At 39.8% G+C, this 23,347-nt stretch overlaps 1 protein-coding gene and 1 long non-coding RNA gene across 2 annotated transcripts; one reads left to right on the forward strand and one right to left on the reverse strand.

Annotated features, from left to right (window-relative positions):
- Positions 1-3,492: 3,492 nt before the first annotated feature.
- On the reverse strand, positions 3,493-17,842 carry LOC140735516 (uncharacterized). Its single transcript, XR_012100761.1, has 5 exons — positions 17,594-17,842; positions 17,392-17,509; positions 16,567-16,620; positions 14,198-14,382; positions 3,493-4,304 (listed from the first exon to the last, which is right to left on the reverse strand). It is a non-coding gene; the product is annotated as an uncharacterized lncRNA (long non-coding RNA).
- A 101-nt stretch (positions 17,843-17,943) lies between these two features.
- LOC140735515 (actin, cytoplasmic 2) lies at positions 17,944-21,626 on the forward strand. Its single transcript, XM_073060676.1, has 6 exons — positions 17,944-18,077; positions 19,232-19,367; positions 19,448-19,687; positions 20,166-20,604; positions 20,709-20,890; positions 20,997-21,626. The coding sequence occupies exons 2-6, from the start codon at positions 19,245-19,247 to the stop codon at positions 21,138-21,140; spliced, it is 1,128 nt and encodes a 375-aa protein (XP_072916777.1). The 5' UTR covers positions 17,944-18,077; positions 19,232-19,244; the 3' UTR covers positions 21,141-21,626.
- Positions 21,627-23,347: the final 1,721 nt, after the last annotated feature.

Genomic DNA, 23,347 nt, shown 5'->3' on the forward strand with positions numbered 1-23,347 from the left:
TCAGACTTGTCATTGGGAGCATTTAATAGATAGTGGGAGCTTACCCCCACCAACCACCACCCTCCCCACACCCCAGCTATGACAACTTTAAGAAACTAAGGCAGGCAGCATCTAAGAAGAGGAATAAATAGTTGACTTTACGAGACAAGACCTTATATCAAGGCCAGCATGGACTCATTGGTCCGAAGGACCTGTATCCATGCTGAACTGCTCTGTGACTTGAACATTTTTGGAACATTATTTCTATAGTGCTTTGTGAAAAGTAAACTAAAGTATGTATTTCATTGATCTACATTTCTTTGTTCCCAATTAAACTTCTGTTTCTGACTTACAGGACATGCATTTGTCTAATGTTTTTTTCTCTTCATACATCTAGTTTTCATGATTTCAGTAATTTTACTTTTATGCTTTACATTCCTGTTCCTATTCAATCATATAGCCCTCCTTTGTTGAATCCTAAACTGCTCCTAAGCCTCAGGTTTACTACTTGTCCTAGCCTTTTTGTTCTTCTCCTCTTGGAACTAATGTTATTACTAATTTATTTTTAAATCAAAGGCGTAGCTAGTACAGGTGCTGCCTCACAAAACTCTAGCGATTTGGGTTCAATCCTAACCTCTGGTTGGACTGGACTTCCTGTGACCATCTGGGTTTCTCCTGGGTGCTAATATTTCCTCCTGAATCCCAAAGACTAGTCAGTAGATGGGTTAATTGGCCTCCATAATTTCCTTGGTATAGATAGATCGATGATAAAATTGATAGGAAAATGGGGAAGTATGGGTTAATTAGTGGGGCATAGGATTTTTCTGTGAGCCAGAATTGGCTTGATGGACTGAATAGCTTCCTTGCATGTCAAATAAAATATGGAAAAATAGTTGAGCTACGCTTTATTTTTATGCCGGACAGCAATGAACAATTTTAATTCATCTGTGCATACCTTTGTGCATCTCTACTTGCCATTGGCCATCTAGTGTTAATCTTTTATGTAACATTTCCCAGATGATCATAGGGAATTCCACCTGATACTTTCAGTTTTCTTTTAGATTCAGATCCCTAGTCTCACTCTCCATCATACTGAAGAAATACATCATTTTTCTATTGCTCTTCCCCAAAGGACATTACACAATAAGTCTGTTTATTAATCTTTTTCTCTTCCAGAGTACCTACTCTTGGAAGGCCTTTTATCTGGCTGATTTTTCAATATATTGGTTCAAAAGGCCATTACAAATACAAATCAGAAATTCTTTACCTACAGTATTATTGCTAAATTTAGTTTGCATAACATTTATGTAGATTGTAGTCACTGATAATTACAATTGTACACTTATCTTGTTTAATGCCATCTCCATTACGGCAACTGTTCCAGGATCAATATACAAACTAACATTTTCTGTCCCCCTGGTGTTCCTAAGCTCCACCCAAACAGATTCTACACCAGAGTTCTTGGAGCTAATATCCTTTGTCACTGTTGTGTTTTTGAATCTATGTAACATATGCATGAGTGCAGCTATGGAAAAATAACATACTTTCTTCGTGGAAAAAAAGTTGAAAACATGTTTATAGTTAAAATACCATATACTGCTTTGCTTCCAGATGAGCTTAATGTCTTCTATGCTTGCTTTGACTGTCAAAACATGGAGGAACCTTCATAAATTCCCCGATCACCCTGTTAGTTCAGTCTCTGAGGCCGACATGGCAGCTCCCTTCAGGAGGGTGAACCCACAGAAAGCATCTGGCCAAACACTAAAGGAGTCAACTGGCTGGAGTGTTCACCAACATCTTTTAACCTCTTGCTTTGGCAGTCTGAGGTACCTACCTGCTTCAAGCAGGCTTCAATTATACCAGTGCCTAAGAAGAATGTGGTAACCTGTCTCAATAATTATCATCCAGTAGCACTTATATCTGCTGTAATGAGGTGTTTTGAGAGGTTGGTGATGAAACATAGCAACCCTGCCTGAGAAACATCTTGGATCCACTCCAATTTGCCTACTGGCACAGAAGGCCTACAGCAGATGCTAGTTTATCACTTCTTCACTCAAACCTGAAACATCAGGACAGCAAAGAATGCTACATCAGGATATTCTTTGTCGACTACAGATCTGCATTCAACACTATCATCCCCTCAAAAAAAAATGAACAAGGTTCAAGGCCTTGGCTTCAATAAGTGCAATTGGATCCTTGATTTCCTGACTTGATGACCCCAATCAGTTTGGATTTGCAGCAACATCTCCTCCACAACCTCCAACAGCACAGGTGTGTACTTAGCATCCGGCTCTGCTCACTTTACACTTATGACTTTGTGGCACGACATAACTCCAATGCCATATTTGAATGCTGACATCACCACTGTAATAGGCAAATCAAATGTGGTGACAAATCAGCATATAGAAGGTTGGTTGAAAATCTGGCTGAGTGGTGCTGCAATGACAATCTCTCATTCAATGTCAGCAAGACCGAAGAGCTGATTATTGAATTTATGTGATGGAAATTGGAGGTTCTATGAGCCAGTCCTCATTGGAGGAATCAAAGGTGGAGAGGGTCAGCAATTTTAAATTCCACTGTGTTAGTTTTTTCTCAGAGGACCTATCCTGGGCTTGGCACGTAAGGAGAATTATGAACAGTGCATCACAGTGTCTCTACTTCCTTAGAACTTTGCAAAGATTCAGCATGACATCAAAAACTGGGTGCATCATGGCCCACTATGGAAACACTAATGCCCTTGAATGGAAAATCCTACAAGTAGTGGATAGGACTCAGTCTATCACTAGTACATGCAGCACTGTTGCAGGAAAGCAGCCTCCATTATCAGAGACCCCACCACTCAGGTCATGCTCTTTTCTCACTGCTGCCAATTAAGTAAAAGGTACAGGAGCCTCAGGACTCACACCACTAGGTTCAGGAACAGTTATTACCTCTCAACTATCAGGCTCTTGAACCAGTAGGATAAATTCACTCAATTTCATATGTGCTATCACTGAACTGTTCCCACAGCTTATGGACTCACTTTCAAGAACACTTCACCTCAAGATCTCAATATTTATTGCGTACCTATTTATTAAAGACAACAGACTGCAAATACAAAATAATTAGAAATAATAATGATTGTCTTTTGTATTTACAGTGTGTTGACTTTTGTATAGTAGTTGCTTATCTGTCGAGTGCCATCTTTCATTGGTTCTATTATAGTTCTTGGATTTACTAAGTATTCCTGCAAGAAAACAAATCTCTCCTCTGCCTGTTCTGTTCTAACACGTTTTAACACGTTGGTCCATGGCCTCCTCTTGTGCCAAGATGACACCACCCTCAGAATGGAGGAGCAACACTTCATATTTTGTCTGGATGACCTCCAATCCGATGGAATGAATATCCATTTCTCCTTCCAGTAAAAAAAAATTCCCTCACCCTCCCCTCTTCTTCTATTCCCCAATCTGGCATGTTACATCTTCTCACCTGCCTGTCACCTCCTTCTGGATTCTTTCTTTCTTCCCTTTCTCCTATGGTCCACTCTCCTCCCGTATCAGATTCGGGAAGGGTTTTGGCCTGAAATGTCAATTGTTTATTAATTCCATAGATGATGTGTGACTTGCTGAGTTCCTCCAGTATTTTGAGTGTGTTGAAACAAATCTTAGGGTTGTATATGGTAATATGCATGTACTTGGACAATAAATTTACTTCGAACTTTGTTCTTTTAACACAAATACAAAGGAAGCAGCTGAACTGCGCAATGTAAAAAGCATTAAAGTACTAACCTATTAAATACAGTGGAAGTAGTTTAAACATGCATAACCTTATTAGACATTTGTAAAATTCATGCAAAGGATTGCAATTTTACAAGGCAAATTTTGCAAATATAAAATTATAGAAAATCAAAATAGTTTATTTCGTAAGTTTAAAAGAGCTGGAATGCTTTATGAAATAGGTCTAAATAACAGCACTTTCCAGTTATTATTTATAGTTACTTTCAATGTTGATTACTTTTAAATTAATTGCCCTTTGAACAATTTGTGAGTATTGGTATTTATATGCCCCTGCAACAAGACTGAGTGATTCTACCATTTTATAGGCTATTTCTAGTAACGTGCAATATTTTAAAAAGCCCAACTCTTATAAAGCTGTAATTAAAACAAAATTTATAAATAACAGGCACAGTAACAAGTTAAGGTTTCCATTCTCCAAGAGATCATGAAGGATATTGTATCCCTGTCTGAGCTGAAAATTTCATTACCACAGGATGTGAGTTTCTGCTTGAAAGAACTTCTGGTTCTTTGATGATATTGATTGGCCGACGTACTTCACACCACCGCCTCCTTTTCAAAAGAAAACAACTTAAAAAAAAGTCCATATAAAGAAAGATTTTCACCAGTGTCTCCAGTTCATATCCTGTATTTGTCCATTTCCATGTTAGGGCTTTGATGTCAATTAGTTTAAATTCCTGAGCAACATGAAGCCAGTTTTGAATTACTTTGAAAAAGAGACAGATGAATTTTATTGACTTTATATATTAAATGTTTTTTGATCACTCACTGAACACTCACTTCTCTTACAGTTGTAGTATGCATCTAGGGAACATTCAAATCTTGCTGCAATTTTTCTATTATTGTATTAGTAAAACTGAGCACTGGAAACCTGTAAGCAAATTAGTTTATTTCCAGTACTGACACTGTAGATTGTGGAATACAGTTCTGCTAGTAGTTTTAGTACTCTTGCAGAATTAACAGAAATCACATTGTCCATGTGATCTTCTAAACTAATTTTGATCGCCTAGGGGAATTTTTCCAGAGTATTATTTCCCTTGGTACTTGCTTTTTCTTTGGATTTGGCCTTAGCCAGGGAGGTCACATGGGTGGGAGGGTTTAAGATTGGGGGTGGGAGGAATTGTCAAGTCATAATGCTCTGGCTACCATGAATGCTTAGTGATCATCTGTCCTTTCCTGCTTTCTCCTCTGTCTTGCAACATACAGTAGTTTCAATTCTCAAAGTGTACACATCAATGCTTGCTTTTCATTTTGCTGAGGCTGCCACATGGAACGACCATGAGCGAGGAAGAATTGTTGTCAGTCACTCATTTTGATGTTTAGCAACAAAAGCTTTAGAAATGGTGCATTCATTTACCCGCCAGAATCAGTTTGCAATTATTTTGCTGTCAGCTGACCAGCAAACACACACAGAATACCCAAGAGGCTTTTGAATGTGTACTTCATGGGTGTTGTGCATATCATTCACTTTAAAAGAACTGCTGGAAATCTTTCCCCAAAATTTTGTGGTTTTTATTAAGTTTTGGCAAGAAGAGTGCTTTTCTTGGAATTTGCTGGAATGTGTTTCTGTTCATTATTCAGGTTGCAGCTATGTTGGCAAGACTATTTACCCCTCCCTGATTGCCCTTACAGTAGTGGTGAGCCAACTTCTTGAAGTAATGCAGCCATTCCTTGGGCATGTTTAGAATGATGATAGAAATTCCAATGTTTAGACCAGTAATGATGAATAAGTAGCGATCTATTTCCGATTCAGGATGATGTGTGACATGTAAGGAATTTAGTAGATGACTCTGTTCCCATGTGCCTGTGTTCTTGGATGGTAGACATTGGGGATTTGATTGGTGCTTTGGAGCTTTTATTCACTTTGCACACCTTTTTGCAAATAACTAAAGCAGCTAATAGGCATATGCAACCACTGAAAGGGTTTATTACTCTTTCCAGTTGCATTTCTTCTTAATGCCAGATTGTGAACTTGACTGCAATGAGGAACTGGAGTTGCCTCTCTCTGAAGGTGTTACAGCCAAAGGTGAGAAAAAAGGAGAGGCCTTCCTTATACATAGAAAGCTGTTACTGGTTTCTTTAAATGTGCATAACTTCACATGGATTAAGAAACCAGTGAAAAGGGCATCAATTCCACGGAAGATCTGGATCCTAAGTATAAAGCCTCAATGACCTCACATCATTCAGAATATTTTGGCCAAATTAAGTAGCTGCTCCAATTTGCTGAAGTTTCATGGAAATAGTTTAAAAAGTATTTTAAAAAAGTCAAACTGCCATTTACCTGAGGAAAAACAATTAAGTATTTAAATGAAATACAGGACAAATTAGAACACCATCAATACTGTTACAGTACTATAAGACTGTATTAGTTCCTAGTAGTTATTGATGGAGGGATTCATCCAGCGTGCACTGGCGCATACTTTTGATTGACTGTAAATGAACAAAATCAGTGCAGACACTTAGTACAGATAACAGACTGCCTTCAGACAATGCTTTCGACAATTATATCCTCCAAATCTTCATTTTCATTGTAATATTCAAGGTAATTATCAATAACTTCAAATTCTTCATAGTTCCTAACTTGTTGAAGTAGTGAGATCATTTCATTTTCACTCCAGGCCGTTTTTGGCAGCTACAAACTTGAATGCTTGAAATCGCAGTGAGCAAAACATTTCTGAATTGTCTTACTGCTTATTTCTCACGACTAACAATGATTTTAAAAAATCATTGTTTTTTTGAACACAAGCACACACAACTGACACTATTTTAAACACTGTTCGCTCAAAGTACTGTGTAGTGTCTATTGGCCACACAAGTGCATTTGTCTGATGCTAGTTAGAAATTGTTTGGTAACAGTCTCTTGCCCCAATTAAGCAGCAAAATGGCCCAATTAAATAAAGGGAATTCTGGCTATTTTCATGATTAACTTTTGTTCTTTAAGAGTTGTCCCAAATAAGTGGTTGCCCTAATTAAGCGATGACTCAATCAATCAGAATCCACTGTACACACTATCTATCTGTTCACTACCTTCACTGTTTCTTATAGCACTTTCTTTACACTTGCTCTTTTAATTACCACTTATCTACTTAATATCACTTCTTCAAATAATACTTGTGATTAACATTTTTCATACACATTGCATGTAGAAGCTGCAAATATAAACTCACCTCTTTGCCACCTAAAACTCTCTACGTTGCAAAGGGAAGCACCAACATTGTGGCCTACATATGTATGGTGATGGAAATAATTGGGAAATTAAAAAACAGGCAATTTAGATATAGAGAAACTGGAGATTCATTAGAACAGAATAACTGTTTTTCACTTGTACCTCTTAGTGAACCACAGGCAATTACGAGTCGAGGCAACTTCAGAACACAGCCACTTTAGTCAATTACATATGGGTAAACTCACGTCGTCATTCCGACTGTTATTACTTTTTAAAATTATTTTTATGGGTCTGTTTCAGTATCACTATTTTGTGGCAGAAAATCAAAATGAAGTTACCTTTGATGATGACATCCCTCTGGAAGATATATCCCATGAGATGGGATTGGTAGTGAACTAAACTTGCCATTTAAAAGGCCAGACTGCAATCAGCAGCATTCTACACTGAGTTGCCAGCTACTGGTGTTTCATCTTCACTGTTGCCACTCATTAAAAATCAAAATGACTCCTCAGAATGATCCCTCTTGGTAAGCTTCCATATTGCTGACTGCATGATATAAGCTTTCTAGAATTGCACCCTGGGATGTTTCAGGGGTAAAATAATGATTATTACCTTAACAGCCACCAAAAAGCATGGTTTTGCTGTTCTAGAAGGAAGTTGCAAGGGCCAAAAATAAGTTAGGTCCTCGGGCACTGCTCTACAGGTCACTTTGGGCCCTAATGAGTGGATAGTCTTGTGTGAAAAACTCTCTTCTCAGAGTCAAAACTCTGCACAGTGACAGCAATGGATGGTTTCCAATTAAGACGGCATTGAGTTGTGATGTCAATGGAGGTAGTGACTCAGACTTAATTGTTTTTTAGATTTGTAAGAATGATTTTGGGTACAGCACAGGTGTTAGGTTAGGGTTTAGAGACAGGGATGAGAGAAAGTTAGAGGTCAGGAGCAGTAAATGAAGAGTTAGGGGCAGGTGCTTGAGGTCAGAATGTTCCACGTTTGAAGGCCAGCAGTCCCCAAGGGTGGAGGTTTGGTCGGGCAGGTGCTGAGGATGAAGAGCAATGATTCACGTGGTCAAGGAGTGAGGTCGGTAGGTCCCGAAGTCAAGAGCCGGTGACCCCCTCAGGTCAGCAAGTCCTGGAGTTGGAGATCCGTGCAAGCAGATGGCACGAGACCTGAACGTCCCGCAGATCGGTGAATTCCAGGGTCTAAGGGTCGCATGAATCTGGTGGTTGAGGCTCGAAGGTCAAAGTCCCGTGATCAGTAGTCCTGGAGTCAATATCCAGAGGATCACCAAGTCCAGTGGTCTCAAGTATGGAAGTTGAAGCCCAAATGTTAATTTCTCTGCGTCGGCTTCAGATATCAGGGGTCTGATGGCTGCAAATTCAAGCCAGCAACTGGAGGTCAGAGGTCTAGAGGCAGCCTGTCCAGGGTTGGAAGCCCGTCAATGTGTGCAAGTGGGGGTGGGGGTGGGGAAAGGAGCTTGTTCGGCTGTTGTTGGTGTTGCTTATGTTGTTCTGCTGAATACTGTGGGCACGTTATGTTGGTGCCGGTATGTGTACTGACATTTGCAGACTGATCCCATCTACATCCTTAAGTTGTGTTGGCTGTTAATGCAAGAGGCGCATTTCACTGTTTGTTTTGATGTACATGTGATAAATAAATCTGAAATATAAATGTGAATCTGCAGTTGTTGATATTCTCCCTGTTTGATCCAACACAATGCTGAGCAACAAATTAATATTTCAACTCCTTATTGAGTACAACTAACAAACACAATTTACCAAAAATAACCTATTTATTAAATAACTCAATTCAACTGTAACAAGATGGCAAAAGATAGATCCTACAAATATTAATTGATACATAACATAGTGGTTAAAATATTTGAGTGTATTCATCTTAAGGCGCAAGTCTGTGTTCCACTGTGGAAGCGGAAACTTACAACTCAACTCTTTAATAGAATGTGTAATTAAATTTCTAACCAGGCTTATAGCTTTTCGAGCAGGTTACCAGGAAAGTTGCTAAATTAAAGGCTACATGCACATGGGAGCAAAGTCCCATGGGAGACTGGTCAAGTTCACTAGCTTGACATTATGGATGAAGTAGTATATTGGATTCAACATTGACTTAGCAGTAGAAGCCAAAGAATGGTAGTACATGGTTGTCTCTCTGCCTGGAGATCTGTTATTAGGGATCTGTTCTGGGTCCATTGCTGCCTGCCACCTATGTCAATGATCTGCATGATAATGTAGTAAACAGGATCAGCAAATTTTTGGATAATACCAAGATTGGAGCTACAGTAAGTAGCAAGGGAGGCTATCAAGGCTTGCAGCAGGATCTGCATGAGCTGCTAAAATGGCAGAGGCATTTAATGCACATAAGTGTGAGGTGTTGTACTTTGAGAGGACAAACCAGAATAGGAAATTCACAGTGAATGGCAGAGCGCTGAGGAATGTGGTGGAACAAAGATCAGGAAATACAGATCCATAATTCCTTGAAAGTGGTTTCACGGGTAGATAGGGTCGTAAGCAGAGCTTTTGGCACATTGGCCTTCATAAATCTTAAATGTTGAGTGCAGCAGTTAGGACATTATGTTAAAGTTGTAAAAGACAAATTTGGCTTCAAAGAAAATATGAAGTGAGGAAGAAAAAAGTAAAAAGAAAATAATGGATTGGCAAAGAGTAAATAGAAAATTAAAGTATCAAGGAACAGAACACAAAAAGTAAATGGTTTTATTGACACATCAAAAATTAGGTTGGGATGGAAAAAGAAACAAGGCCATACCACAGATATTAGATAGGGAGATGGGAGAAATATTAAGTCATTATTTAGTTTTGGTATTTATTTTATTGTGGGGTGGCATGGTAGTGTAGTGGTTAATGTGATCATTTTATAGAGCTAGCAATCACCAAACGAGGTTTAATTCCTACCCTGAGTATAAGTTTATATGTTCTCTCCGTAACTACGTGGGTTTCTTCCAGGTACTTGTTTCCTCCCACATTTCAAAGACAGATGGTTAGGGTTAGTAAGTTGTGGGCATGCTGTGTTAGGGCCAGAACCATGTCAACACCAGCAGGCTGTTTCCAGCACAATCCTTGCTAACTTGAATTGTTGCAAATTATGCATTTCACTGTATGTTTCGATGTGCATGTGACAAGTAATGCTAACTTTATCTCTTCTCTCTTTATGGAGAAAGAACAGGTGGGCATGATGTTGGATGAAGAAATGAGTTCCTTCCTAATAGGAAGAGGGGATATATTAAATAATTAGGCACAGATTACTGGTCAAAATCAAAGATGATAAAATCCCTGAATTAAATAGATTACATCTATGTATTTACAAAAAAATCTAGATTAGAGATAAACAATGAACTACAGCAAATATTTAATAATTTGTCTAAGGGGTCATGCCTGATGACTGAGGGATAGCTAATGCAATACCTTTAATGAATAAGATGATTAATGTTCAAGGAATTATAAATAAGTCAGTTTAACTTCAGTAGTAGTATAAGTAATAGAATCCTTACTAGAATAAAACAATTTGCAGAGAGGTTTAATAATGAGTAATGAACATGGATAAAAAGGACTTTCGATAAGGTACTCCATAATAGATAAAGATCACAGAATGCTGAATCAAGAGACAAGTAGCAGAATGGAGTTCTCAAAGGAGTAACTGATAGCTAACCACAATAGATGGTAGTTCACAACTTACCTTGAAGCTTTAGATTGTGGAATCAAAACTATAATTTCTAAATTGCAGATGATATCAAATTGAGGTGATATAATCAATAATGAGGAGGTAAATGAAAATCAGGTGCAAAAAGGATTGGAAGAGATAATTAGGAATTATAAATCAGTCAGTTTAACTTCAGTAGTAGTATAAGTAATAGAATCCTTACTAAAATAAAACAATTGGCAGAAACGTTTAATAATGAGTAATTGGATCAGATAATAAGGATACAAGAAAATCAAAGATGATTTATGTACATATACTCCAAACCCAAGAAGCATACTGAACCTGACTGGTGAGTTGCAGGCAAAATTTACCAGATGGGATCACAATTCCATGCCAACAACAGGCTGGCAAAAAAAAAGTACAGTGAATATTCTTAGTTACAGGGTATTTGGGAAGGGGGGAGAGAAAGTGGCAGTAATGATTAAGAAGAATACTGCAGGACATAAGTAATCAATTTAGAGTTAAGGTAGAGATATGGTTGAGATCCTGGAATTGATAAACGATAAGGAGGATATATCAGAAAGTCCAGCTGTACTTAGACCTGGTTCTTATGGGATGCTATATCAGTTGTTGTGAATGGTGTGGCATGGCTTGCAGGGGTGAGGGCGGAGGGGAATGGAACTGCAAAAACCCTGGCTGCAATTTGCCAAACTTCTGGAGATTCAGATAGTAGTACTCAAACTACAAATGTTAAGACCCTTGTTCAAAAAAATACAGGGAACAAACTGCAGGCCAATCAATTAACCACAACAATGGAGAAGTTCTAACAACAATAATCAAGGCAGAATTACCCAACTGTGGTTTGTTTAAAGGCTAATCAAATCTAAATTTTTAATGAAGTAGCAAAGAGGATTAGTGAATGAAATTTGTTATATCAGTTTGTCAAAAAGGAGTTGGTTAATGTGCCACAAAATAAGCTGTAATCATAACTAAAGGTCATACAACAAGAGGTGTTATGGCAGGTGGAACAGCTATGTAAGAGTACTGAAGGTTATTTTTCATGCTGGACAAAATAATAAATTGGAGTTTCCTAGGACCACTGGTCTTCTTAATACAAATTAATGATTTATACATTAATAATAGTTATTATAAATTAATAACAGAGCAGAATTTCCAAATTTGCAGAATTTGGAGGTAAATTGAGTGCACTATGAGCAGAACAGCAATGGAACTTGAGAAGTAACCAAACTGGTGGTTTTAGCTGAAAAGTAATAGATGAAATTTAGTGTTAAGAAATATGAAGAGGACAGAAGAGATTAAGGATAATGATTCTGGAGATAGGGTACTATAGTTCTATGGATAGATTCACGGAACAGAGTAAGTTATTTTGTCTGTACTCTTCATGCCTTTAAATTGGAAGTAGGAATAGTGCTTCATTTGGTGAAGGGATCAAAAATCAAGGAAAGTATAATGAAGGTGTTGACAAAGATCCAAACCTGATACATATAATTTTATGCATGCATGCATGCACATATGGTTAAAGGTCTGAATACACTGCCTAGACTGGTAGAAATGGCTGATTTGATTGCAGTGCTTAATAGGGAGCTGGACAAGTATTTGAAAGAAAAGAAATTGCAGGGACATATGGTGACAGGGTAGGGAAATGATCAACATGTATCCAGTATAATCTGATAGGATAGATTGCCCCCTTCCATGCTGCAATAGTTTTGTGATTCAGTGCAATTTACAAAGATAATACCAGAAATGCAAGGATAAGCATATCAGGAAGGGATGGATACACTGGATCTCTCCTCAATGGAAAAGACCAAAGAATGACCCAGTGAAGGTGTTCAAAATTATGAATGGTTTCAGAGAAGGGATGCAGAGAAAGCATTTCTGCTTTTGAAAAGAGACAAATAGAGAACATTGATTTATGACAGTCAACAAGAAATCTGGTAGGAAATTCAGTCAGAAGAAACATGTTTACCTAAAGAGTGCTGAGAAGTAAGGTATGGTTGAAGTAAACACTATTTAAATGCAGGCTGCATAAGCATGCAAGGGAAAATGAGATTAGAGGTCTAGGCTGATAAACTTAAATGAGAAAATTAAATGGATACAAAACAGTGACATGGATCCACCTCTATTGATGCCTATTATCCTATAAAATGCTATATAAATGGCCAAATTGCTTTAAAACTGCTGTTAAAAAAAGAATGAAGGTGAGACTGGATGGTCCACCCAGCACCAACACAAGATTGAATTTCTGACTTTATCAGGTATTTCATTAGCATCTCCCCATGAAACTCTCCAAAACGGAAGGCAACAAAAATCAAAAATCAACTCCTGTCCAGATAACCTTCCAAAGTGCTCCTCATATACATCAGCACACTGCTGTCTAAATTAGTTACATTAGAGATTAGATCAACAACAGAATGATATCCGTTACTTTCAAACCAGAGACAAATCCTTTTTCTATGATGTATGCAGAAGAGCATGCTGGGAGCAGAGCCAAATATATTTACAATTGAGATGCCAACAGGTGAAACTGGAACACAAGACAACACACATGCTCAATAACAAATATTGCATGCAACAGACATAGTTAAATAACGCGCAAACAGATTAGACAGAAATTCTGTGGCCTTTCCAAATCTAGTCATCAATGGTAGTGAACAGCTAAATAGCTTATGACTTAAGGAGATTCCATAACATCTAAATCCTCAATGGTAGAGGGTCTCAGCACATGATCTATGAAAAATGCTGAACTGTTTTCAATCTTCTTCAACTACAAGTACCAATCAATGATCCATTGCAAACATATATAGATGTGCAGTGGAAAGTGTGTTAACTGGCAGCATTATGGCCTGGTATGGGAACACCAATGCCTTTGAGTAGAAAATCCTACAAAAGGTAGTGGATTTGGCCCAGTACATCCATCAAAGATCACCACCACCGAGGCCATGTAATTTTCTCGCTGTTGCCATCAGGTAGAAGGTACAGGTGCCTCAGGAAAAAAACCACCAGGTTCAAGGACAGCTACTCCCACTCAACCATCAGGCTCTTGAACAAAAGGGGACAGCTACACTTATTTATGGATTCATTTAAGGACCCGGTTATATTGTTATTTCATGCTCATTATTTATTGCTATTTATTAATATCTGCATTTGCAGTTTGTTTACAGTTCCTGACGTTTACAGTTTCTGTTCTATAGATTTACTAGGGATGCCCATAGAAAAAGTATCCCAGGTTTGTATGTGGTGACATGTATGTACTCTTGATAATAAATTTTATGTTGAACACTGAACATCTTCAGCTTCCTTGCGAAATTATCACCATCACAGAAACCAGCCTTCAATCAATTAATTTCTCTTCAAGTGATAGAAATCACTATGCCCAGAATATTGCACATACTATGTGACCATATATACAACATCCAGTTTTCTGTCCAGCACTCTGTCTAAGCTGCCAGTCATTACAACACTGGCATCTCCCTAACAATATGGAAAATTATCCAGCATGTCCTGTCCATAAAATGTGCAACAAATCCAATCCAGCTAATTACTCTCAATCATCAAAGTGATAAACTATATAATGTGTAGTACTTACTTCCGATAACTTGCACACCTCTGCTTAGCTAGGAACTGGAAGGACCACTTGACTCTAGACTTCAATCCAATCCAAACATGGACCAAAGAGCCAAGTTCCTCAGGAGAAATTACATGGCCATCCTTACCATCAGAGTAGAAAATGACTGAGTGTGTCATCATGGAGATCTAGTAAAACTGTAGTTACTGGGCAATGAGAAAACATTTCAGTGGTTAGAATCATTCCTCAACCAAAGGAATGTGGTTGTCTTATTGAAGTGAAACATTCTAGCCTCAAGACATTAATGCAAAGTACCAAGTATTGTGTTCTAGATGTAATAATCTTTCAAATACATGAATAACATTTATTTATCAGTTAGACCTGTGAACTTGTGAGGAAGGTTGGGGACAAATGTTCACTATTGCACTATTGTTGACTTCATTTGTGGGAGTTTTATAGGAGATGTTTCTAATGCTAATGAAAATTCTGATTGAAGAAACAAATTTCATATTTCCCATCAGGCACTGAGGCTGGGAAATCTACACAATATGACATTACCACTGGAAGGTCTTCTGAAAAATAACTGTTTTTGTTTGCCCACAAAACAATTAGCTTTCACCAAACTTGTTTCTCCACAATCATGCTGAAGGGCCAGTGTTAAAAACTGCATTGTTTATCCATCCTGAGATCTGTAGCCCCATAAATCTGAAATGCAGGCTCACACATGGATCTGAAATGCTTTTCCTATGGAGGTCAATGTTTTGTTACTCTCAGCTTTTGACCTTAAGAATCATTCCAAACCACTGTGTTGATCTCTATCATATCTGACAGATGGCTTCTTATTTCTGCATCAGAGAGATCACCTGAACTACATACCTAAGCAAAGGAGACTTAGTCTACGTTTCTTTTTGCACACAGCAGCATAGGGATTTATTAGAATTGCAGGCAGCCATCGACTGTAATTATCTAAAATGGTTGAGTGCCTGGCAACTCTCTGTGCCTCTGCACTGTTTTATCAGCCTGTCCAGGTTATTCTAAGCATTAGGAGCACTCTCTCAGACTTCTGTCTCCCATTAGTGCATCATCATTCTTTATGCAGAAGCCTGTCCCAGTAGCTGAAAGTATGCTGATTGTAGAGTGGAAGCTACTATAGAAGCGTGTCTGTTGATGTTGCAAGTTCTAGTCTAAGTGCCAGAAGCTGCAAGATCTAGCGACAGATTAACAAAGAATGAAAAATAACACAGGATAGTATCGCACAGGGAAGCAAGACTGGTGTGGAACACTTGCAACTGAAGATCATTGTCTTTGTGGGATTTTAGAAAACAACACTTATGTAATAAATGATACCATTTAAACATCACTAAAATAGAGTAAGACGTTGCTTAAGCCAACAATTCCTGGATCTAAACACTTCAGGGAGAAGAAACACAGTCTCTCAACATTTACCAGTCAGTCCCTAACAGTATCTCATGCTTCAGTAAGACCATCACTTATTCCTTTATTTTAATTGACTTATCTCATTCAATTTACCCTTACAGAAGCACCCCTTCTCTTCAGGAATGAACCTGGTGTATCTACCCTTCTTTGCCTCAGATGTAATAGCTTTCTTTGGCCACATAAAATATCAGTCCAATTATAATCTCAATAAATTCCTTTATAATTTCACCATGGTTTATTTACACTAATATTTCAATACCCTTACAATAAGACCTAATATTATCATTTGTCTTCCTAATCATTTGCTGTACCTGGATGCCGACTTTCTACATTTTATATACCTGCAAACCCAGATCTCTTTGTACACCAACATTTACTAGTTTATTATCTATTCTTCACCTTTCCCTATCTACGCTCCATCTACTATGGTATTGACCACTTTCAACTTCTCTGTAAACTGTGTCTTTTTTTAGCTCTTTCCAATAATTGGCAGTGCCTCAGATCTGGGTATAGTGGTTCAATTTTTTCTGCACATTGTTTGCAAGTTCTCTCTGTGGCCATGTGGGTTTCCTTTTGGTGCTTTGGTTTCCTCTGATATGTTAAACTGGCTCAAGTAAATCACTTACTTGTGAACCTAATGGCAAAATGAAGCATATGGGAAGCTAAAGCACATGTTTGAGAGAGAATCATTTGTAGGGGTGCAGGGAAATTAGAAGCAAGATGCAACTAATGGAATGCCTCCTCTTGATGCAAGCAAGGGCTAAATGGCTTCTCTCTGAATTATTATGAGATAAAATTACAGGCCAAAAACATGAAATATTAACTCTGTTCTTCTCCCCATGGATGCTCCATGACCTTCTAAATATTTCTAGCATTCTATTTCATTTTCCCAACAAGCTTTGCATTGTCGACAAATGTGAATACACTAAAAACCTGCGCTTTATGTACCGTACATGGATTGCAAATGACTTTGGTATGGTGATCTTTCTGCACTCCACTGGAACATCCTGAGGACAAAAAAGATGCTTCAGATTACACAACTGTCTTTAACATACTTCCTTGTTGAGAAACCTAAGCCCATAGTGAGTGTAGAAGTGAAAATGGTCCATCCTGGTATTGATAAATCAAGTGGTTCTCTTAGTTGACACAATTAATTCAACTGACTTTTCTATAATTATTGGAGATAGAACCCAAGCCAATGTTGGATTTGATGTTTTAGGTTGCTCTAATGTTGTAAATACTAGATAGTACCAGCTTGTTGACAAATCTTTGTGCATACTGGCTTACAAGTAGTTTAAATAATCGGGCAGCTATCTCACAAATGATTTTTAATCTAAATATTGATAGTAGCACTTATCTATTTGAATAATAAAGTATTTTTTAAAAAGTTCACACCCACTATTTTGATGTGACAACGAACAATTCCCAAGGTATTTTTGGTTACACTTCAGGTGAAATTTGAGGTTCTCTTGCTGATCAGATACTCAGCAAAAATATATTTAATGTATTATGTCTAACGTTTTACCGTTACCAAAATTATCCTTAATTTCCTCTTTTGCAACACAAGTGGTTAACAGATTCACTAGAGTGCATAAAGTAGTGGCTTATCTTCCCCACAGAAACATTTAAGAATTATTAGTTTAATATTAAATATATATAATGGTGGATTAATCTTATCCTGTTACACTGATTATAAACCATCTTTAGATAAATCATGTTAAAAGTCTAAACAGTAATATTTTACTACGTATTGCCGGTTTCCCATTTCAGTAAACTACCATGTTTTACAATAAGCCCCGATTGTTCAGTTCCTCAAGTGCGGCGCAGTGATCTGTGATTAATAAACGTGGAATCGGAGAGCTGCACCGTAAGATTTGGCCCATCGTGTCTGCAATACTGAAAGAAAAACAGTTCAGTTTCACACCGCCCTTTCTTTGGGATTCCTTTGTTTTTACATCCTTCAATTATTTATGCACTGACCTTCGCTAAAACTCTTAACGCATCCTGCTTCCACCTATTTGCATATTAGGCAACTACATGACAATAAAGGCACTAACAAAACGGGGGCAAAACCAACCTTCCCCATTTCACATGTATTAGGAATGGAGATCTATTGGATGGCAACGGGAGCCTTGGACATCGCAGGCGGGTGGCCACGAGGAAGGGCAATGGTCCTGGCCCGGTTACTGGTGGGAAGGAGTGGGGGTGGAGGGAAGGAGTTTGAGTGGGGGGAGTTGCCGGTGGGGAGGGGGGAAAGGGGAGGAGAGAAGGTGGTGACGCTCAGCCAATAGATGCCGAGCTTTCGCAAACCTTCCCTTTTATGGTTACAGAAGGGTGTGGGCGGGACCAGTTCACGGGGCCGGTATAAGAGAGACAGACACGCCGGCTTGCAGCACTCTGAGGCTTGATTGAACTCACCGGCTGATCGCCAAGCCAGACTTGCACCTGTGAAGGGAAACCAACGGTAAGGATTCAAAATGCAACGGAAAGATCCCATCAATGAGATCAGTTTTTTAAAAGTATAATTTGTGGCGTCGCAGGAACATAGTGGGGAGGGGACAATGAGAGATTCCATGGGAGCATCATGGAGTTTTTCATTCCCGGGAGGGGTTATTGGAGGTGGGTGTTAACTAAGCGTTACGTTAACGGGGACGAATTAAAGCTGGGAGTCTGAGAATAACAAAAGTAACGAGAGGAAAAAAAATTGACAATGGCGTTGAAGTGTGGATTATATGGGATGGTGGGACGGGCGGATGGAGGGGCGGGATGATGGTGGATCTTTCTGGAAGCGCCAGCCGGTGGGAGTCTTTATGTGCCACGGAGCGAGTGACCGACTGGTGACGGTATCCGGCCTGCTGTGCGCCGGAGAGGAGGTGATTGTGTGGGGGTGGGGTGTTGAACTACCCGCTGCCGGTCGGCCCATCCAGTGGTGCCTGCCACCGGGATGGGCGTTAATGCCGGTCGGTGAGGGGCATCTGCCGGCTGGATAATGGTCCCCACTCGGAGCACTTCGGGGCGTGGTTCTCCCTCAGGACTTTCAGCGGGGTGGTTGGACTGCCGACCGGGTCGGAGCGTCAGCACCCCGGATCGCGTCCCGTCGCCGGGCGGGTAGTGGAGCGCAGATCCCGATCCCCCTCCGCTTCGCGGCACGGCGCATGCGTCACGCCGGTAAAGCTCCACACCCGGGCGGGGGCGGGGGCGGGGTTGGCGTGGAACCTTCTAGCTCGATGTGGCTGGCTGGCTGTATCCCTCTTTCCTTGGGCGTTGAGTATCGGCAGCGTGCTCTGTGGTGCGAGGACTTTGTTCCGTTTAGGGAGTGGCAGAAGGTTGTGTTGGATCTGGCCCATTGCCTGCTAGTGGTACAAGCATTGCCTTTTATGGCAACAGGAGGGGCGGTCGGCGGCGTTCCTTTGTCTGCCGGCTGAACGCGGGCGCTGCAGTGCTAGCGCCCTCTGGCGTCCGGGCGGAGACATTCCGGAGAGGGAAAAGAACTTCAATCAATGTCAGATGGAATGGTTATCCAGCAACAATTAGACATTTTTCATAATTTCTCCCTGCATATTTCCCGTGATCATTTATATGAATTGGAACGCTGATCATTGTGCATTTCTTCTATAGGTAATAAACAGCCATGGATGATGAAATTGCAGCACTGGTCGTTGATAATGGCTCTGGTATGTGCAAGGCTGGTTTTGCTGGAGATGATGCCCCACGTGCTGTCTTTCCTTCCATTGTTGGTCGCCCAAGACATCAGGTACAGGAATGACTGCTTACATTCTAGTTACGATTACTGGTTACAACTGGTTACTAATAGATGCCCCTATGTTCTTTTAGGGTGTGATGGTTGGAATGGGACAGAAAGATAGCTATGTTGGTGATGAAGCCCAGAGCAAAAGAGGAATCCTGACTTTGAAGTACCCCATTGAACATGGCATTGTAACCAATTGGGATGACATGGAGAAGATCTGGCATCATACTTTCTACAATGAATTGAGAGTTGCACCTGAAGAACACCCAGTCCTGCTTACAGAAGCTCCCCTGAATCCCAAAGCCAACAGAGAAAAGATGACACAGGTACCGAAATTGAAAATGACCACATTATACCACCTTGTTGCCCTCTACCTTTCTTTCTGAAAACTCCCTTTCATTCTTTCCTATCCTTGTTCACAGGGAATCTTTCAAAGATGACATTCTTTCCTGGAAATTGCAAGGTTTCATTTGCTTTCTCACTTTTGAGTTCCATTAACTTATGCATGTTTTGTGTGCTATTCTAATCTTCAATTGTATACTGTTGGTATAACAGGTTGAGTTTGGGTATTGACTTTAATTAGTTTCCATCATTTCAGGAGTTCAGGGAGGAGGGATTTAAGTCCTTGTAAATAATTGCAAGAGTCTGACTAGCTTTTTACCTAGTGGTAATTTTGCTGTAAGTCATTGCATGCTTAACTGATTCTGCTCTACCACTGTGGCTCAAAGTTTAGCATGTTGATGCCCCTAATTCCTTGGCATTTAATTTGAAATTTTGGCCAATAACCATCACTGTCTTTTACAGATCATGTTTGAGACCTTCAATACCCCTGCAATGTATGTTGCCATCCAGGCTGTGCTGTCTCTGTATGCCTCTGGTAGAACCACTGGTATCGTGATGGACTCTGGTGATGGTGTAACCCACACAGTGCCCATCTATGAAGGTTACGCCCTGCCCCACGCTATTTTGCGTCTGGATTTGGCTGGTCGTGATTTGACAGACTACCTCATGAAGATTCTGACAGAAAGAGGCTATTCTTTCACCACTACAGCTGAGAGAGAAATTGTCCGTGACATCAAGGAGAAACTCTGCTATGTTGCACTGGACTTTGAACAAGAGATGGCCACTGCTGCTTCATCTTCTTCTCTGGAGAAGAGCTATGAGTTGCCTGATGGTCAGGTGATCACCATTGGCAATGAGCGATTCAGATGCCCTGAGGCACTCTTTCAACCATCTTTCTTGGGTATGTGAATGAACTGACACGTAGTAAATGTTCTAGTGGTTGAGTGCTGCTGATTAAGATACTGGCAGTTTAATTTGCTAATTAAAAATTATTTGTTCCAACAGGTATGGAATCCTGTGGTATTCATGAGACCACTTTTAACTCCATCATGAAATGTGATGTAGATATCAGGAAGGACCTGTATGCCAATACTGTCCTGTCTGGTGGTACCACCATGTACCCTGGCATTGCAGACAGAATGCAGAAGGAAATCACTGCTCTAGCCCCAAGCACCATGAAAATCAAGGTAATTACAGGCTTGTGAATCTTGTGTTGGTTAAAATTTATGGCTTTGTAGTTTATCTGATGTAAGCCATTTACATAAAGTGTACTAATAAATCTTTTGTTTCTAGATCATTGCCCCACCTGAGCGCAAATACTCGGTCTGGATTGGAGGTTCTATCTTGGCTTCCCTGTCTACCTTCCAGCAGATGTGGATTAGCAAACAAGAGTATGATGAGTCTGGACCTTCCATTGTCCACCGTAAATGCTTTTAAATGGACTGTAACTGTCACAAATGATTGCGCGAGATGAATTGGCATGGCTTTAGTGCTTGTCTCAGGAATAAAAACTGGAACAGTGAAAGTGTTGGTGGTATTTTTGGCAACAAGCATCCCAGAAGTTCCGCGATGAGTTTCAAGGACTGATTTGTACATTAGGCATTCCAAATATTGATGTAAAGGATTGCATTGTCTTAAGGTTATAAAGCCTCTGTGAAGGCTGCCCAAAAGTGGGAGCAAATACTTAACCTTGTGTGTAGTATTGCTTATATGTAAATTATGTAACCGAGAAAATGTCCCGTTTTGTACTCTTCCGCCTTAAATTTTCGGTCCTCTTTGATTTTGGTATGCAAAAGCTTTACCTTTATACAACACAAGTGAGGTTTACATCCCTGGGCACAAAACAAACCATTTAAAACTTGATGCCAGATTGTGGGACCTACACTGACTAATACAATAAAGTGCACATGTTTAAATGGAAAATTGAGTTTTGTACAGTTTTTTTAAGACAGTTGTCTATTGTGCTGACAAATTACTTATTCAGGTTTGTTTACAGGGTGGTTTAATCAATCTACTTCGTATCCATATTGCTGTGCCCTTGCCTGGCAATGTGGAGTAGGAGATGCATCATCCTTCACTTCAGGCATTATTCCAAGGGGGCAACTTTAGTACTAATGGTCAAAGAGTGGAGAGACAATGTCTTAATATTTAGATTTCACAGTAATAGTTCCCACTTCAGTGCTCAGTGGGAATGAGCTTGCCTTTACCACTTGTTGGCAGAAAGAAAGGTCCTTCTTGGGCTTGTTTCTGTAACAATTGCTTTTTGACCAGTCAGCGTTGTTAGCCAAACTGAACCTGGAAGACTGAGGGACCACTTGTAATCCATTCTCTGACCATGACCTGTTAGGCATAGGTGCCCCTACCAAGAGCCAAAATGGGGCCCTGACTCACTGTGTCATTGAGTTACACAGGCCTCCAAGCCCTATGACAGGGTTGTGGCCCTCTTGAAAGGGGAATGAGCTCAGCCTGCTTAATTGACCAACTTCTCCAGGCATTAGAAGCTTGGTGTTTTCTTCCCCCACCTGAAAATCTAGGCAAGTTTGGGCCTTTCTATTTTTGCTGCTCATTCAGGGATTAAGAAGAATTCTAACTGATTAATAGACTGTCACAGTAAACTTGACCTAGTTACAGAATATATGCCAATTGCTATTAATTCAGAAAAGTTAGCATTTGTTTGGGGGGGGTGGAGAGAAATCTCTGCACAGTGTAAATGTCAAGAATTAGATTAATACATGGGTTATTTTTTCCCAGTAAAGCTTTTTAAAACCTTCACCCGTTAGGAATGTGACACACTCTTAAATTGCCCATTTAATAGGGTGGTAAGTTGTGGGGAAAACTGCAAGAGCATATTAAAACTAAACAATGATTTAAAAACCAAGTAAAAGGATCAAGGTGCACTTGGGTATAGTTTAATAGTGATGTTTTCAGTTATTGCACTAGTTTTAGCTGGATTTTTAGTACCTTACCCTTCAGATTTGTGAAATTTGATCATATGTTCTACAGCCCAGAAAAAGGCCCTTCTAGTCTATTGCCATTGACTTACACCTGAACCATACTCCTCCATGCACTCACATCCATGTACTTAATCCAAACTTATGTTTAAATGTTGAAATCAAACCTGTGTCCACCAAATCTGTTGGCAGCCTGTGTATTCACCACCCTCAAAGTGAAGTTCATCCTCAGCTCTCACCTTTCACCCTTAGCCTATGACCTCTAGTTCCAGTCCCACCCAACCTCTTTTGGGGGGGGGGGGGGGGGACTTACTGTATTTGCACTATCCATGCCCCTACATAATTTTGTATATTAAATCTCCCATATTCTGTTTTGAAGCTTTCCTACAACTTGGGTCCTCCAGTCCCAGAAACATCCTTGGAATTTTCTCTGCTCTTTCCTGTAGGTGGGTGGCCTCATCAATAACTTGTACTACTATAGCATCCCAACTCTTGTACTCCCTCAAGGAAAGCCAATGTGCCAGCAGCCCTTTTTATGACACTATCTGCATGTGATGGCTCGCAGGGAATTACTGATCTGCAGTCCCAGATCACCCTACCACTCACAGTTCTTCCAAAGTGCAACACCTTGTCTATTAAATTTCAGCTGGCCTATATCCCACTGCAAGCTTCGATTGTCTTTTCCACTCTACT

This window comes from Hemitrygon akajei, chromosome 11 (genome assembly GCF_048418815.1).
Source record: "Hemitrygon akajei chromosome 11, sHemAka1.3, whole genome shotgun sequence".
NCBI classification, from domain to species: Eukaryota; Metazoa; Chordata; class Chondrichthyes; order Myliobatiformes; family Dasyatidae; genus Hemitrygon; species Hemitrygon akajei.

Bases quoted from the DNA above. Each gene is read 5' to 3' on its own strand.
- LOC140735515 (XM_073060676.1), top strand. From the start codon at position 19,245: ATGGATGATGAAATTGCAGCACTGGTCGTTGATAATGGCTCTGGTATG. The intron at 19,368-19,447 runs GTACAGGAATGA...ATGTTCTTTTAG, and splicing joins TTGGTCGCCCAAGACATCAG to GGTGTGATGGTTGGAATGGG. The intron at 19,688-20,165 runs GTACCGAAATTG...TGTCTTTTACAG, and splicing joins ACAGAGAAAAGATGACACAG to ATCATGTTTGAGACCTTCAA.